Here is a 19015-nt window from a genome sequence, read left to right as displayed (position 1 = left end):
ATTTACTAACTATGATAAATACAAAGGTACTGCAGGATATATAAATAGCAGGATTCGATGAGAGATTTTGGACAAGTCACTTCTTATTTCTGTTCCTTGGGATCGTTATTGGATAACAATAACACTCGCTATCTATGCTAATCTCTGAATCATTCCAATTCCAGCACATGTGCTACAAAGGGAAGACTGTCACTGTCTGCCAGTAATCTCGAGGAACCCTAAATTATACATTGACAATATATACATACAAAATATGGTGACACTAATTGAGCATAATCAAAAGAAATCTTACTTAACCAAAGCCTCACACATGAGATATGTTTATGGGGAATCAAACATCAGTTACTGAGAGAGATTTTTGTGAGAGGCTTAGAAGTATTTATTGCTCTGAAGTGCTCTGTGAAGGATATGCAGACCAGTAAGGTATGCTCACCTGTATTCAAGGAGTCCGAATTAAATGATTAATTAGAGATCAATTAATTAATTGTTACAATGCACGGGACCTAATGTAAATGTAAAAAAAAAAGGGAGATCAGAAAAAAGCGACATGGTCAGAAACGGGACAGCAAGGTCAAATGAGGGTTAATGAGAGAGATGTAATATTCTTTAAATCTATTTATATGAAGATCTTTAAGAAAGTCCATCAGATCAGGCCATACAAGATTTTGTTTTATTATTGAATTTTATCAACTGGTATATTTCCTTCTGTCTGGCAGCGGGAGCCATGTAAACCATCGCATTTCCCAATTTACTCTGGTCCCTAGGAAAATCGAGACTAGCTTTTTATCACTATTAAATTTAAGAGATTTCACAGCATTTTAAGGGGCATCATCATTAAAAAAAGAATTTTTTTTGGCAGCAGACTAGTCTTTTCTACAAAATTAATCCCAAATCTACATGGCTAATAATCTTGAGTCAAAAATCTGGAGTATTAAAGGTAAATCTTGGGAAAAGGATAGGTGCCCCTAGAATTGGGAAGGTGAACAAGACCAATGGCAGAATAAAGCTGGCAAACGCAAACAGAAAAAAGGATGTGACAAATACTGTGCTTCTTTCTCAGAAACAAAATTGTTCTTCTAGCAAAGCAGTCAGATGCAATTTTATTTGATAGGGTGGGGCATTTCATGTTTTCAAGGCAAGTCACCTTTGAAGTCTACTTCAGGGGCAGTACCCTCTCTTGATTCAGAAGAGTCAGGGGAGATTTAGGAGACCACAGACATTCTCAGTAAGGCTGTCTGTGGGCATTTCCAGTAGGTGGCAGCATGTCATTGCTAATCCCCTTCTATCAAATTACACTTCAGTCATTCCAAAAGGGAAAATTCATAACCTTTCCTGCAGAAAACAAAAAGTAATGTTCCTGGTGCAATAGGTTTGTAGGAAACAAATTTATGTAAACAGCTCCTCTGGGAAGAATTCAACATTCTCAGCTATGCCAGAGATCATTCCCCGCCTTAGTGAAGGTACAAGGTCAAGGAAGAAGCAGGGGTCTGAATCTGTATGTTTAGTTGCTAGGCTGGCTTTGTCACTCCATCACTTGAGGAAAGTATCTGGACAGTTTAATTAAAAGAGTTGGAGAAGTTAACATGAGAAAATGCTTCCATTTATTGGGAAGAAGGATGCTCTATCAATTTATGGGGAAAGTGGCATTTCTGTGCAGGCAGCTACGTGATCATGCACTCTGTTTGGTCTACATGAGCTGTGTTCTGCCCTTGTCCTATGAGACCATTCCTTCCCTATCTTCTTCAGGGGCTCCTTTTCCTTCTCAAGCCTTTTACTCTGGGTCTTCCCCAGGGGATTGCTCTCCATCTACCTACAGCCTTGATCTCCATTAATGGTTTTAAACAGCTCCATGATGATGATTCCCCATATCTGTTGGTTCACTCCCGGCCTCTCCCTCAAGCTTCCAGTTCACATGTCCAGTTGCATGTTAGATGTCTCCACTTGGAAGTCCTACATCCATCTTACACTCACCACAGCCACTGATGATCTTCCCTCCATCAAACCTACTCCTCTCTCCTCCTGTATCCTTATCTTACTTGACCGTGGTGTAATCTGGCTAGACACTCATGTTAGAAATTGGAGAGTCATCCTTGACTCCTTCCCTTTACCCTCACTATTCAGTCACTCCCCAAGACCTGCCGATTTTAGCTCCTTCACACTTCTCAAATATGTCTCCTCCATTCCCCCTCCCCACACCGCCAAGCACTGATATTGTTGAAGCCCTACACATCACTTACTTTTTTTTTTGAGACGGACTCTTGCTGTGTCACTAGGCTGGAGTGCAGTGGCGTGATTTCAGCTCACTCCAACCTCTGCCTCCCAGGTTCAAGCGATTCCCCTGCCTCAGCCTACCAAGTAGCTGGGATTACAGGCACGTGCCACCACGCCTGGCTTTTTGAATTTTAGTAGAGATGGGGTTTCACCATGTTGGCCAAGATGGTCTCGATTTCCTGACCTCGTGATCCACCTGTCTCGGCCTCCCAAAGTGCTGGGATTACAGGCGTGAGCCGCTGTGCCCGGCCCCTACACGTCACTTTCTTAGCAATCACCTTCCAATCGATTGGACGGTATCCAGTTTTATCTTCCTCAAATCCAAGTCCTATACTGCTGCTGAAATGATGTACTTAGAATATAAATCTGACCATCTCACTCCTCTGCTTAAAATCCTTCAGTTACTTACAGGATAAAGTCCAAATAACTTTAACACCCACAAGCATTTACTGAATGTCTACTATATGCCAGGTACTGGTTTAGGTCCTGGGGCTACAGCAGCGAACAAAAAAGGATCCCTGCCTATGGAACTTACATTCTATTCAGGGTAGACAGATGAGGAACAAATAAGTAAATACAAAATATGTCAGATACTTGCTTTTTAAAATCATCGTAAGGAGAATAGGGAGTGCTGGTGGGGGAGGAAGGCATGTTTTCAAAGTGCAGGAGAGAAGGCCTTAATAAGGTGGCATTTGTGGCTTATCCTAAGCCAGCCCTGACTTCAGGACTGATGATGACTCAGGTCTCTTCTTTCACCATCTCCTTCCTTGAACGTCTTCTCCAGTTCCCGGAACTACCCTTTCTCTTCCATATGACTTTCTCCCTATTCCGGATAATTCCTATCAAGACTAATATGAAGCATCACCTCCTTCTCCAAAAATTCTTCCTTTATCTTCTACCTCTCAGGATGGATTAGGGAAACTAAAAAATGAGCCAAATATTTCCTTTTAAAAGTTTCCCCACTAATGAGAGGATAAAACTTGGGCTCCTCATTTCCTATGGCAAATCATTTGATTTTCAAGTCTTAAAGCTCAACCTCTTTCGTTTGTTTTTAAAACAGCTTCATCGAGATCTAATTCACACACCACATAATTTTCAGACTTAGAGGGTACAACTCAAGGACTTTTAGAATAGTCACAGGGCTGTACAAACATCAGCACAATCTAGTTTAGCACATTTTCATCACCCCCCAAAGACTCCTCTATCCATTTCCCCATTTCCTTTCAACTCCCACTTATCTTTCTATCCTATGCATTTGCCTATTTTGGACATTTCATATGAATAGTATCATACAAAATGGCTTTTTGTTACTAGCTTCCTAAATTTAACATAATGTTTCAAGATTAAGCTGACCTCTTTCTGTGGCCAAATAAAGTCCATTGTATGGATGTACCACATTCTATACATCCATATGTTGATGGATATCTGGTTCTTTGTACTTTTTTTTTTGAGATGGAGTCTCGCTCTCTTGCCCAGGCTGGAGTGCAGTGGCACGATCTCGGCTCACTGCAAGCTCCGCCTCCTGGGTTCAAGTGTTCTCCTGCCTCAGCCTCCCGAGTAGCTGCGACTACAGGCGTCTGCCACCATACCCGGCTAATTTTTTTTTGTATTTTTAGTACAGACAGGGTTTTACCGTGTTAGCCAGGATGGTCTTGATCTCCTGACCTCGTGATCTGCCCACCTCAGCCTCCCAAAGTGCTCGGATTACAGGTGTGAGCCACCACGCCCAGCCTGTTTATACTTTTTGGCTATTATAGATAATGCTTGCTATGAACATTTGTGTACGTATTTGTGTATGCATGTATGTTTTCATTTATTTGTGTATATACCTAGGAGTGAAATTCCTAGGTCATACCATAACTCTATGTTTAACTTTTTGAGGAACTGATGCAGCTGTGCCATTTTACATTTCTACCAGCGGCAAAAGAGGGTTCCAGTTTCTCCATAACCTTGCCAACATTTTCATTGTCTTTTAAAAATTATTATTATTGTTATAGCAATCCTGGTGGGCACAGAGTAGTGTCTCATTGTGGTTTTAATTTGCATTTCCCTAAAAACAAATGAATTTGAGCCTCTTTTCATGCTCAATGTGAATTAGCCACCTGTATACCTTCATTGGATAAATGTTCTCTGAAATACTTTGTCTAATATTTTTATTAATAGACTTTATTTTTTAGAATAGTTTTGGATTCACAGAAAAATTGAGAAGATAGTACAGAGTTCACATATAATCTGTACCCAGTTTCCCTATTATTAACATGTTACATTAGTATGATACATTTGTTACAGTGAATGAACCAATATTAACACATTATTTTAACTAAAATCTATAGTTCATTCAGGGCCTCTTAGTTTTTACCTAGTGTTGTTTTTGTTCCAGGGCGCCATCCAGGAGGTCACAGTACATTTTAGTCATCATATCTCCTAGGCTCCTGTTGACTGTGATAGTTTTTTAGACTTTCCTTGTTTCTGATGGCTTTGACAGTTTGGATGAGTACTGATCAGGTATTTCACAGTACGTATCTCTATTGGAATCTTTCTGATGTCTTTCTTATGATTAGACTGAGGTAATAGGTTTTGGTAAAGTGCCATTTTCATCACATCATGTCAAGGGCACATAGACATACTGTCAACATGATTTATACATGTTGATATTGACCTCGAGAAAAGAGAGGCTGCCAATTTGGTCTTTTATACATCGCACTAAAAATAATTGCATTTTTGTTTTGCCCTGATCACATCAAACCCTACAGTAGACTCAAGGAGTGAGGAACTTCTTCCCAAATATATACATCTGAAGCATACTCCTACTTTAGGTGAGTTGTGTATGGAAGATAAAGGAATGCAGACCAAAGCATTTCAGGGCTCTTGTCAAGCCCACCAGTAGCCAGTTCTCTGTCTTGAGCTAATTTAACCTATCAACAGCATTTGACACAGATGAAGACACACTCCTCTGAAAACACCTCCCTTGACTTCTGGGACAACACCCTTTCTTAGTTACCTTCCTATTCTGTTGGCTACCTCCTCAACTTCCTCTGCTGGTTCTTCTTCAGCATCTCAACAGCGGGGTACCCAAGGTCCAATTCTTGGACAGATTCTCTTTTTTCTCTACTTGTGCTCCCATTGAGATCTCACCTCCCAGCCTTTCTCATGACTTTAAATCCCACATATAAGCTGATGACTCCAAAACTCCCATCTCCTCAACTCCAGGTTGTATAGCCAGCTCCCTTTTTATGTCTATTCTGGTCCCTAATAGGCATCTCAAACTAACATTTCTTGTTATCCACTCTCTATCTGAACCCCTGCTCCGCCCTCTACACACTTCAATAGCCTCTCCTATGGTCTGGTTCACTTTCATTACAGTAAATAAAAACTTCATGCTTTGAATTGTTCAGATCAAAACCTTTGGAGTCTCTGGTTCATTTCTGATTCCTCAGCAAATCCTGTTAGCTTAACTTTTAAAATATATCTTAATCTGACCATATCTCATCCTCTCCAGTGCCACCATCTTGCTTTGAATCACCACTACCTTTCACCTAGAAGATTATTGCCACAGTTTTCTAACAGAGTCTCCTGCTTCTGCCTTTGCCTACAATACCCCTCCACAACTAACAACTGCGATGTCAGTTTCAACATCGCGGCCAGACTGATTCACATTATGTAGCATCCTTCTGCGCCAAACCTTCTAATAGCTTCCAACCTCATGCAAAGTAAAACTCAGTGTCATTACAATGACTTTCCAGATCTCAGCTCCTTAGATCAAACCTCAGACTTCATCTCTTACTCTTCCCCTGCTCACTCACTTCATCCATGCTGGCCTTTCTGCTTTGTTCTTCAGATGTTAAGTGTCCGCCTCCCTCTGGCTCTTCACCCTTACATGTTCTTTCCTGGTATGCTCTTTCCCTAGATAGCTGCATGGCTTGCTCCTACTCTTCCTTTAGGTTTTTCCTCAAATGTTACCATCTCATTAAGGACTTCCATGAACACTCTAAAATTTCAGATTACCTCCATTATACTCTGGCATCCTCTGGTCCCCTCCCCATGCCTACTCTTTTTTTTTTTTTTTTTTAAACTACAGCATATATTATCATCTGAAATACTTTATATGTATTTTACTTATTTATTACTTTGCATCTTGCCCCACAGTAATGCAAGTTTCATGAGGCCGGGACCTACAGAGAACATACACTGAATAAATATTTGATGAAGGAATGAAGAAATGAAGGAATAACAGGGCGAGGAATCTGTCTTGGGTGTTACAATTTTTTGCCCTACTACTTCCTGAACTGCAGCTTTTGTTGCCTTATCTTGCACAGGTTTAAGAATGAAAGATACCAGTCCAAAGAAAACCAAAATCAGGGGAAAAACTGAGGAGCAATGAAACCTTGAAGGAGGACAGCAGGAAGTAGAGTTATTGGAGAAATAAAGGAGAAAAAAGAGACAGTCGAAGAGGTAGAGAAAGAGACAAAATGGGGTAAAGAGGGGAGAACTGGGAAGAAAACTCTGGGATATTCTTTTTGAACGATGGCGTCACTCAAGCTAGAAGCGTTGTTAGACACACCCTGGGGACTCCAACCACCAATCATTTGGACCTCTCTTGTTATGCTCCCACCATCTGGACTCCTAGGAGGCTTCTGTGACTCACATGTGGAAGGGTGCATGACAGCTCAAGTTAAGATGCTCTGTGATGAAAGGAACTAAAAAAGCACACTCATAAACCCTTCCACCTTCTCACTCATCTGCACTGATTTTCCTGGATAAAGCATCTTTTTGACTCTGAAAATTAACAGTGGGGTCAAAACTGTAAAACAGCTTAAATGATCATTACCATAGAGGACAGAGGCTCCCTGTACTTCTAGTAATGTTACAGGTTGTCTGGTTCCTTTGCTCACCCAAGATCTACCCTTCTATTAGAGATCAGTTAGAGGAAAGGTGTACATGAAGAGAGAGACAAGAAAAAATACTATGAGTAGAAGAATCAACATCAATGGAATTGCTCCAGATCCCTCATTTCTTTATTATAGAAAGGTGTTATATTTTCCACTGGCCAGGAAGGCTGAGAAGGTAAGAAAACTACAAGCACTTTGCAACTTCTTGTTAAATAAGTTTTCTGACACATGGCAACTAGTGATTAATTACTGTGTGAGCAGATAACATTCCTATAGAGATTTGCTGGAAGTACAGATGCTGTCCATGCTTGATTAGACACTGCTTAAGGAATGCTGAGGTATACTGCTGCAGTCTATTATTTCTGGCTATTTTGGTATTGCTGTTTTATTTATTTTACATAGCTTCAAATATGGTAGAATTGATGGAGCCCCTTTCACAAAACCTGTCCCTATCAAAAACAAGAAGGGGGGCAAAAAGAAGGCTATAAAGTATGTCTGTATGAAAGCAAGAAAAAATGAGAGGGAAAGAGACTCTGAATAGTAGGGCTACACTATTTCTTTTTGTAATGCTTTTTGTTTTACAAAGAATGAACTGCAAGGAAAATGTTTTTTCTTACAAGCTTATAAGAAAACTGACCCATGCCGGCTAGTTTAAACCTTCAGGGAATTAAACATAAACTAACCTGTCAATATCCAAGGCCTTCATCCACACCAAAATTAGCCTTGATTTGATATCTCTTCATTCATTCAGCACATACAATGAACACTTACTTTGGTACAGGCACTGAGAAAAAAGTCTCAGCCTCTTGGAGCTTATAGTCTTAGAAAGGAGATGTCTTCTGAAGCAGGAACAGAAGAACAGATTCAGCCAGTACTGTGTGTTTATGCTAGCCTATTTCCTGTCAAAAATCCATGTCAGAATAAAGAATAATAGTAGCAGTACATCTCCCAAGTGGTCCACATGCCACTTGTACCTACTTCCTGGGACATAATTCACCAATCCAACTGTAAAAGGCGTGGCGTGGTTGGGACTCAGTTCCTGAAGAAATGCTTCATCGGCACATGACCTGCTGATGCCAACTTCAATCCTGCCCAGTCAGCATTGCATTATTCAGATGCCAGGTTTTTCAGGCCCCATACTGTCTGCCAAAAACTGTGTTAATTTACTTATTTCAGCTAAATAAAAAAAAAAAAAATCATTTAAAATAGGATGATTGAATTTAGGAATTGTATTCCTTAGAGCATTAGTAATGGGTTTCTGTATCCCTCAGGCCTCTATGTTCTTAACTTCCCCTTGTCAATGTTATTATGACTAGACTAATTCAATAATGAGATCATTCCCCATAAGAGCGACCAAATAAATGCAGCATTCTGTCACACCTGGTTTCCCTAATCTGAGCAAGGAAGGCTTTCCACCAAATTTAGCCTAGAACAGGGAATTTAATGAAAACACACTCTCTCTCTCTCTCTCTCTCTCTCTCTCTCTCTCTCTCTCTGTCTCTCTCACTTTCCCACAAATAGAAAAAGAAAGGGAAGGAGAAGGACAGAAAGGCAGAGGAACAGGGTAGCAATGGAACAAATGTAGTAACAGATTGAGGAAGAAAGGTTAAAAATGAACATATATGGTTCATAACCAAAACAAAGATCACAGCATATTTGTCTTTATAATTGTTAAAGTAATATAATATTTCATCACCTCCGTAAATGCCTCAAGAATTGTTTCAAATTTTCCTGCACTTCTCAAGGGATCAAAAAAATCAAGTGATTTCACCCTGTTAGCCAGGATGGTCTCAATCTCCTGACCTCGTGATCTACCTGCCTCGACCTCCCAAAGTGATGGGATTACAGGTGTGAGCCACTGCACCCGGCCAACCCCGTCTCTACTAAAAATACAAAAAAAAGTAGCCTGTAGTCCCAGCTACTCAGGAGGCTGAGGCAGGAGAATGGCGTGAACCCGGGAGGCAGAGCTTGCAGTGAGCCGAGGTCACACCACTGCACACCAGCCTGGGCGACAGAGCGAGACTCCATCTCAAAAAAAAAAAAAAAAAAAAATTAAGTGAAAAGACACAGAAATACTAAATGTCAGGCAGAAACATTGGGGATTATTAAAAACAAGTGACTTCCTAGCCATGAAGGCTTCTGGAAAATAAGGGAGTTTACAGAATAATCCACTCAGGTATAAACGGCAATACAGCATGAAAATAACATATTTCTCATCTTCAAATTGCTTAAGCTTTTATTAAAGCACCAAAGGTTTGATATTCTAATTAAGGTTTAGATGGTGTTAAAACAAATGAAGAGAGAAGAAAACTAACTCTCAAATTTTGAAAAAGTGTGTTATACAAAAACATTAAAAATTGAGATCAAGGCCAGATGCAGTGACTTATGCCTGTAATTCCAGTGCTTTGGGAGGCTGGGGCAGGAGGATTGCTTGAGGCCAGGAGTTCAAGACCAGCCTAGGCAACATAGTGAGACCCTGTCTCTATAAAAAAAAAATATAAAAATTAGCCAGGCGTGGTGGTGTGCGCCTTTAGTCCCAGCTCCTCAGAGGATCCCTTGAGCCTAGGAATTCAAGGCTACAGTGAGCCATGTTCACACCACTGCACTCCAGTCTAGGTAACAGAGCAGTAGCCTGTCACTTAAAAAAAAATTAAGATCAGAAAACTTAGAGAAAGGATAGTGATGAGTTCTCACTTTCCTCCCAGTGAGAACAAGAAGAGATGGGTTTCAATCGGAACAAGATGGAAGAAATGAGAAGTAGGTTTCTGTAAAAATACAGTAGATACATGTTATTTACAATAAGAGAAAAAAAGGGAAAAATTCAAATATTCAAAAATTTGCAAGTGATTAAAAATAAATATGGCTCATTTATGCCATGAAATATTTGTTCAGGCATCATTAAAAGTAATGTTTTCAAGGAGTATTAGTGAATGTGGAAAAATTATGTTTTCAAACAACGTCATAGATATGGGAAAACAAAATTAAATTAATATAAAATTGCATTAACGTAGTTCCAATTTTGGAAAAAGGGAAATCATATGCTCGAGTATGTGTGAAAAGTCACATAAACAACACAGCACATGCAAGAAAGTCAGGAGAAAATATACCAAATATCTTAGCCTCTGGATCAAAGGTTTATATTCTTCTTTGTATTTTATCTTATGTATTTTTAAGCATGTATACTTTTATACGCAGAAAAAAACGTTATTCAAGCATTGTAATAAGAACAACTTCAGTTAGACATCAGGAAAAACTACCTGCCAAAGTAACAAAATTCAACAGAATTCTGTGAAATTACCTTCTCTATAGGACCTAAAAACACCTACCTGTGCTTCTTTCTTTCTTTTTTTAAACTAAGCTTTTTCTGCATCAAGAGTCCATTTTTAAAAATGACTTTGCAGGCAATGAGGTCTTGGCTTTGGCACGAGAAACTAAGCCCAGTTTTCCCTCCTACCTTGCGAAGTCCAGGTCTGCCTCCCGTGACATGGTGATGTTGGTCAAATTCTGCTGAAGAACAAAAATGTTCCTACACATTTTCTTGATGCCAGACTCACTGATGCGCCTGAAGTACTGGGCACCATTAATGAGGATGCAGGAGATCAGGTGGCCCAGGCCTGAGGGGTCAGCACAGTGTGGGGCAAAGAAAATGGAAGACAGATTAGAGGCATTCCTACAGAAACCTGCACACAGAATTGCTGTCTTCGAATCCTACATTTAAATGACCAAAGAAAATCTACCTCTGATGGTTGCATCTGCTGATCTGACAATAATTTTAGGGTATTTCTACATCGCCCTAGTAGTTACAAATGGGTGGACTTCATGTTGGCGGCCAAGCCTGGTAACAGTCCCATGTCCAGCATTGCCATGTACACCTACTGCCACCATGCCAAGGCCTCAGAGAAGAGGCCAGCTTATCACAAACCGTTGAAGTGCACGGGAAATCCTGCTTTTCTTTACAGACAATTGGGAAGCAGAGAAGAACACAGGCATATAAAATGACCTGTTTGGCCTCTCCTTCCTCCTGAAAAGTAGAGGAGGACACTTTTGGCTCAAAAGTTGACTGGGAAGCTACATAAATAAAATCAACAGGAAACTGGGCCTTGGCAATAATGTTAATATATTTCAACACTGTCAAGTAAAAAATAAATCAATAAGAAAACTGGGTTATTGGCAATAATGCTAATACAACTTAAAAATGGCAATGGGTGTATTTCTAAAGTAGTAATTGGAGAAAATGTAATTAGAAACAAAGGGTGAAGGCAAAGCAGATAATACATTAACTGTTGACTTCCCGTGAGACATCTTTGGACATTTTGAGGCCCCCTAAGTGGTTTGTTCTTACATCTGGAGGGTCGTTTTGTGGTCTGTGAAATGTAGCAAAGGACAGCTCAGGACATCAGCAAACTAACAAGTCCTCCTCAGGATACCCCATGTAATTAAGTTGAGAAACGCTGGTTCAGAACAACGTGAGGCACATATGGGTTACTATTTTTAAAAGCTGGATTTTAATTCTAAATGGAATTCAGTAAACGTTTCTTCCTTCTTTCTTATTCTTGGATGCTAGCAGGACATTTTCCTCGGAACCGTAAAGCTGGTCTGACTAGTCGCAAGCCATTTGCTATTGGTTGTTTTCCTGTTCTGAAGTCTAGTCCCTTCCCCGAGACTCTGAGGTTTAGATCAGAGAGCAGGGCTTATCTTTAGGTCCATGGCTCCCCATGTCTTCAAAATGAGTTTTCCCTTGATTAAAGTGAAAGTAGAAATGAGGGAGGAGATGCATTCAGGTCTTACTTCAGCTACACTCACACAACATTGCTTCAAGACCACAAACTTGTACGTGCTACTATTTGAATGTGAAGAAAAGTTTTTATTCAAAGAAAAACACAACTGCAGATTCTACATTTAAAGCTAGACAACTTATTTATATGAAAAATCTCTGTAGGCCAAGTTTTGGTGTCATTCTCTCACGTCCATAACTTTAGGTACAGTTTTTTTTTTTTCCCTGCCACAATATAACATGGTCTGCAAGTCTGGGTAATGAAGGGGTATGCTGTTTGTAGAGAATAAGAAATAATAATACATTATAATAAATACATTAAATGCATTTTGTCATAGGAATAAAACAAATGTTGATATGCAGGGGCTGGGAAGAGCCACAGTCAAGAGCAAAGAGGAAACTCAGTGTAATAACAGAAAAGTGAATTCTCAGGTAGGCACTGCAGCTCAAAGCTGCAGAATATTCCAGGTGCCGCCAAACTCATAGTGCCATGGGGTTAACTGACAGCTAACCCTTTAATCACTTACACTTTTTGGCTCAAGTCTTTGAGAGATATACCCCAAGAGAACACATCTCTTTATAACTCCATATATATTTAAGGACTGGATTTTGGGGGGGTCCAAATTTGCAGGAATATAACTTTCATAAAGCAAACATTGGCCATGTATTGTCAGTTTGCCACAATCCTTTGGACAATGTACCTTCTTAGTTGTTTTAAAAAATACTAGTTTAATTCTGTGAGAGAACACAGATACAAGTTTTCACATAAACAAACCAAAACATGGACCAAGGGAACATAATGTGAAATCCTAACAGGGGTCCTCCGGGTGAAATTCATCATGAAAAATTATTTGGGTGCCATCACATTTTTTCAAAATTGTGAAGCATAATGTCTTTAGATGGTACTTCCTGTCTCTCACACCCTTCCTTGCCTGCCCCCTTGGAGGCATTTATGGACATATCCTTCCTAAAAATTGCTGCTAATCAGAGGCTTCTGTTCTTTCCAGATGATTATAACATTCTGTGAGAAAACTTCCCGTTCCAGTGATAATTTTAGCCAATGAGTGATCTTTCAGGATTCTCTCCTCATTGTGTATGTGTGCTTTTTTTTTTTCTTTCATAAGCTCCTCTTGAGTTAATTTGTGGCCCAGTCTGCACATTCTCTCAAATCTCATGAGTGGCATGTCAGGGAGGCAGCCATCTGCCTTATCTTGGATTAAATCTCCTTATCAACCAGGAGCAGATGGTGGCCATATTGTTGTCTACCTAGTCACACACAAAGAGGCTAGGTATTGCAGATTTAGTTCAAACAAGCAAGCAAACAAACAACTCTTTTCTACAAGTCTTCAACTTCAGTAATACAGAAAACCAGGAAAACCTTTGTCCTTTCTTCCTCCCCAACTCCCGGAGACAGAAGCAGGGCCTGACCTTCAAAGATATACTGGAACTTGTGCTGCTGAAGGCTGGCACTCATGGCCTCTTCAATGGCGCTGATATCTTTGTTGAGCTTGACCACCAGGGGGTCATAATCCATACTTTCCACATTAGCCACAATGGCATAGTTCCCCTCCTTTGCAAGAGGGATGAGATAGTGGAAACAGTGAACCCTGAAAAAGAGAGAGATGGGGAGAGCAGTTACTAATAAATCTTTCCAGGGAGGGCAGTGATCTTGGGACACAGCACCAAAATAACTACTAAATTATCATTAATAAATGTAAGACTAGCGATGATAGCCAACGCTTAACTCTGTACTCTATTTGTGCCAGACATTTTGCTCTACACTTAATATGAAGCAGCTGTGGCCTTGTATGTTTTAATGTAAACACCCTCCCCTCTTTTAACCAGAAAGCCATCTTAGTTATTCTATAGAACAACTGAGTGATCTGGGGCAAGCTGGCTGCTATGATCATTGCTTGTTTAATCCATACAGTGTTGGTAAGGAGTTCTAAAATTCTTTTCAATGCCAGGGTTGTAGGCATAGTGTGAAAAGCATTGTAATTTTCAACAGATACTGTTGCAATGAAGATGAGAGGCAGAGTTTACAGATCTTAAAAGTGTAAGGAGACTACATTGGCTTCAGTCACCAGCTATATAACTTTAGGCAAGTTACTTTATTTCTCTATCCCTCGGTTTCCTCATCCATTAAATGGGGGTAAAAACAACAGCTGCCTCATAGGGTGCTGTGATTACACTACTACTACATATTAAGTGTTATGTATAGCAGTGTCTGGCACAAATGGCGTGCATAGTAAGTATTGGCTGTCATCACTAGTCTTATATTTATTAATGATAACGTATTAGTTAAGTAAATCACGTACGTAACCTCTATGAATTTGTAAGAAATTGTGCTAGGCCCTGGAAATATAAGACAGTTTATATCCTTAAAGACCCACAGCCTAGTGGGGCAGATTAAGAAAATGACTAAGAGAGAACAGCACCTCACTCCAAGCACATCTACACAGTGTGCCATGGAAACGTGCCACAGGGTATCAGGAAAGGGTCCTGACGGAAGGTGATGTTTGAGTCTCACAGAATCTATCTGACAGCTTGAGGAAGGAGGGCATTTCTGTGTGAAAATGGCCTGTGTCAGTCTGGTCACACACAAGTCTCAGGTTCTTTTTGGCAGATATTAGTAGCTGCTGAAGAAGTCTGAGGTGGGTATGGATTGGCTGCACCAACACAGCCTTTTAAAGTTGTAATCAGAGTGTGTTTCAGTCCAAATTCTGCCCTACATGCAGGTATTTATTTTGAATCCCCCACCCTAGAAACAAAACAAAACAAAACAACCCAAACCAACAGTATCCCTTGGCAGGCAGAGTTCAGACAGGCTGTTTTGTAAGCCCAGTCTAGTCCTAACTGTCATTTTAGGTGCTCTGTCTGACCTTGCATGGAAGGTTCACTGGAGGTAAGACATGATGACATAATCCAGGGTCCATGTTCTGTTACCTTTACAATTGGCATCAAGTAATAAGAAATATTCCTAAATGAATGGCTGCAAAAGCCTAGGGCATTATTATCTCTAATGATGCGACCATGCTTTGCCTGTCATCTTTCTTTACTTATAGTCAGGTTTATTGAGAAATAATTTACAAACAGTAAAACTCCCCCCTTCTAGTGTACAGTTCTATTAGTTTTAACAAACATGTAAAATTGTATAACCACCACCAGAACCAAATTATAGAACACAAACATCTCCAAAATTCTCTGTGTCCCTTTATAGTCAATCCCTACTCAACCCCCAAACCTTTGGCAACCACTGATCTATTTTTCTGCCTCTACAGTTGTCTTTTCCAGGATGCCATATAAATGGAATCATACAGTATGTAGCCTTTTGAGTTTGGCTTTTTCACTTAGCACAAAGCATTTGAGATTCATCTATGTTGTTCATTACTTTTTTTTGCTGGGTAGCCTTCCACTGAATTGGATGTCCCACAGATTATCTATTCACCCACTGATATTTAGATTCTTTCCAGATTTAGGTGGTTGTGGATAAAGCTACTTCATGTACACATTTTTGTGTGCATATAACTTTGCATTTATTTCTCTTGGATAAATACCTAGAAGTGAGACTGCTGGATCATATGGTAAGCGTATGTTTACTTTTGTAAGAAACTACCAAATTGCTTTCCAAAGGAGCTGTGCCATTTTGCTTTCTTACTGGCAGTATACAAAAGTTCCAGTTGTTCCACATCCTCATCAGTACTTGGTGTTGTCAGTTTTAAAGAAAAATTTTTGGTCATCCCAATAGATGTAGAGCAGTATCTCACTGTGGTTTTAATCTGCATTTTCCTAATGACGAATGATGTTGAGCATATTCTCATGTCCTTATTTTCTGTACATATATTTTTGATGAAATATCTGTTCAAATCATTTGCCCTGTTTTAAAAATTGGGTTTTTTGTTTTCTTAAGTTTTGAGAGTTCATTATATATTCTGGATACAAGTCCTTTATCAGATACGCATTTTGCAAATATTTTCTCCTGGTCTTTTGCTTGTATTTTAATCTTGACAATGTCTATCAAAAATGGTTTTAATTTTGATGAAGTTCAACTTATAACTTTTTTCTTTTTGGATGGTACTTTCAGTGTCATATTTCAGAAATCTCTGCCTAAATAAAATGATAAAAATTTTTTCCTATGTTTTCTTCTAGAAGTTTTAGAGTTTTAGATTTTACATTTAGTTGAATGATCCATTTTAAGCTAACTTTTATATGGGATGTGTTATATTCTTAAAAGCAGTTCATCCAAGAGAATCCAAATATCTTGACTACTGCTCATTTTTACTGATAGATGCTTATCTTAACAGTTACTAATTAACTAATAACTAATTTCACCAATAAAAACTCATTCTGACATTCATGTACTAATTGGCACAAATGTATAATTTTGATAAGAACACCAGTAATGGCACTGGTTGCAGCCTCCTCTGGAACGTGATCTTTCTGACAGAATGAAAGTTGACCAACTCTGGAATGGGATTCATGACTAGGGCAATGATTGCTACTGTGGTTGAAATTTAAATAAAGTTTAAATTTTATTTTTAACTTTATTTTCAAAGAAGTTGAATAAAATTAAAGCATCTACGCTAAAGTATTTTTAAAGTAAATGACAGATATTATGACTCCAGGCAATGAGAAGACCATGTAAAATAGCATGAGACTATAAATGCAGGATGGTCTGAGGACTGGTGAGTAGTTCTTTTCAGATGCACACAGATCCGACATTACAGGCATGCCACGAGCTTGGGGAGATGGGCACGGGCCAGGTCAGCAAGGCTCTGAAGGCCACGTAGGGAATCAGGCCTTTATCCTAGAAGCCACAGGGAGCCTTAGGAGGATTTTAAGAGGTGAATAATATAATCAGACCTAAGCTTTGGCAAGATCACTCTGGCACAGTATACGAGTGGATTAATAGCAGAGAATGGAAGCAACTGGAAGTAGAGCGACTAGTTAGGAAATTCTTAGGAACTGGAGGTGAGCGCTTATGAGATCCTGAAGCTATTGGGAGAGAAGACATACAACCTTTCTTTAAGGTATTATCTTCTTCCCAAGTGATTAGAGATTAAAAAAAAAGAAAGAAATTAAAATAGTCATCAGCTAATGCCAAATTCAAATCAAGTATTTTTTTAAATTTAAATTCTGGCCTGTTGTTGCTGACCTTAGTATGACTTTGACATTAATGTATTCTGCAAACACTGCTGATTACACAGTGGGGTGGATGATTTTCAGAGAGTGCACACTTAGGATCCCAACAGTGATAGACAGTTGCTGTTGAACCTACTTAGAGCCCTCCTGATGGTGAGAAAAATCAGCTGATAAAGGTGACATTCTTGGCATCTTGGACTCAAATGGCAACTTAATTTTCTTCTTCTAAAGTTCAAATAGAAAAAACAAACCTCAACAGTTTTTAATGGGCTCACCATGTCTTTCGTCTCTTGGGGGTACCATTTGCTTTATGCTTTGTACTGTGGAAAGGGGCTGCCTGGTGGTTAAAATGTGAACCACAATGACACAGGTAAAATGTCAAACACTCCTTAGATGGATCATTCAACACAGACTGCGTGGGATTTGAAAACAGTTTTTTGGTTTGAACTTTAATAATGTCAAAGAAAAATATGTGCTATGGATATAAAGATATTTTGGGGAACAAGACCAGTTTTTGGCATCTGAAGTTGTTCTGGACTTTTTGCTGGCATATCTCATTACTTTTTTCCATGAATTTTTTTCTTCTATCTGTACTCTTATCTCAGTGATTTCTTGGCTAAAAGTGCCAGAGACAGGAGCTAATCAGCCACTTTTTCACCACACCAGCTGCTGGACAACTGGGCCTAAGCTCTAATTCCTTTTTTACAGCAGGATGGGAACAAAACAAATATTAGTTGATGAGAATGATGTTGGCCACACAGCCTCTGTACCTCTTAAGATAATTCAGTGGACTTACAAGTGGACTACTGTGTAAAAACAGAAACTGCAAACCAATTCGTTTCTTTAAAGACAACAGGTTTTGTTTGGTAAAGTAGCACTTACTGTATCTGGGTTTGGTTTCCAACCAGCTAATTCTTAATCACATTTTTACTGAGCACCTAATATACAGCACGATATTAGGTTTCGGGGCCAGCCATCACAATGAATAAGCCACACCTGGAAGAGCTGTTTGATGGTCTCTTCCACAGTCATGCCCCCAGAGCACTTAGCAGACAGCTCTATTCTAGCGTTATTATACTAGAGTGGCATGAAATCTGTCTTACTCATTTTGTATCATCACTGTGCAAACTGAAAAAAATTGTTAACATGACCGGGACACAGTAAGTGTGTCTACATTCACTATCCGAGCCTTATGTGGCATATTCTGCTAGTTGTATGTACCTTACTTTAAAAGGAACAAAGACGAAATGAAGCACACTTACAAGAAAGCAACCTGAGTGTTGGAACCATGTTATACAAGGAAGTGGGGAAATTTAATTTTAAAAAATCCCATGTTTTGTGTTCTGAGTTAAATTCAAGGAAAGATAATTCTACATCCAGGGCTCTAAAATTCAGTCTTTTAAAATATTCATTATTAAAAATGACGTTTTTCTGTTTTTAGACTAATGTTGAAGAAGATACAGCAACCGGTGTTATAGCACTGTATAGTTTCTTGTAAATTAATGACTAAAGCATGTTCAGTATTAAGAAGAGTATTGCCAAGATGTATCAAAAGGGCAGAAATAGGGGTTAAGGACTTAAAAGATCTTACTCAAATGTGTTACAAATATCCCACTTGGAATTAACTACACATAAGTAGACAATTCTGAATGTAGAACACACATAAGCACACAATCAATAGTATAAATACCAGGAGTTGTGATAGTAACTAATTTGGTATTCCCTTGTTTTCCTTTGTAACTCAGGTAACAGCAGCACTAGAATATTACTTTGTGTTTTTCATTTCCTTCCATCTATTGCATATATTTATTCACAGAAGACACCTGATTTATTTCACTGTCCACTTGTAAATAAAGAGATACCAAATCTGTAAATTATTGTAAAACAAATCAGAAAATATATAGAAAGAGCTTTATTTCTGGACAGATTAATGTGAGAA

The 19015-nt window shown here is 39.1% G+C and overlaps 1 protein-coding gene and 1 long non-coding RNA gene across 5 annotated transcripts in view; one reads left to right on the top strand and one right to left on the bottom strand.

Moving 5' to 3' along the window:
• LOC135970240 (uncharacterized) overlaps positions 1–8778 on the top strand; it is a 47181-nt gene extending 38403 nt beyond the window's left edge. Inside the window, exon 2 of the long non-coding RNA XR_010585842.2 lies at positions 6418–8778. This is a non-coding gene — a long non-coding RNA (uncharacterized lncRNA). The remainder of the gene's footprint in view (positions 1–6417) is intronic.
• Positions 1–19015, bottom strand: part of EXOC4 (exocyst complex component 4) — an 825737-nt gene that overhangs the window by 57667 nt on the left and 749055 nt on the right. For all 4 annotated transcript variants that reach the window (XM_045387459.2, XM_005550804.4, XM_074036005.1 and 1 more), the window contains 2 exons: positions 13363–13541; positions 10615–10774 (listed from right to left, as the gene is read on the bottom strand). In XM_045387459.2, the coding sequence (XP_045243394.2) occupies positions 10615–10774; positions 13363–13541 (339 nt within the window). The remainder of the gene's footprint in view (positions 1–10614; positions 10775–13362; positions 13542–19015) is intronic.

This window comes from Macaca fascicularis, chromosome 3 (assembly GCF_037993035.2).
Source record: "Macaca fascicularis isolate 582-1 chromosome 3, T2T-MFA8v1.1".
Lineage (NCBI taxonomy): Eukaryota > Metazoa > Chordata > Mammalia > Primates > Cercopithecidae > Macaca > Macaca fascicularis.
This window is presented reverse-complemented; position numbering and strand designations above follow the sequence as displayed.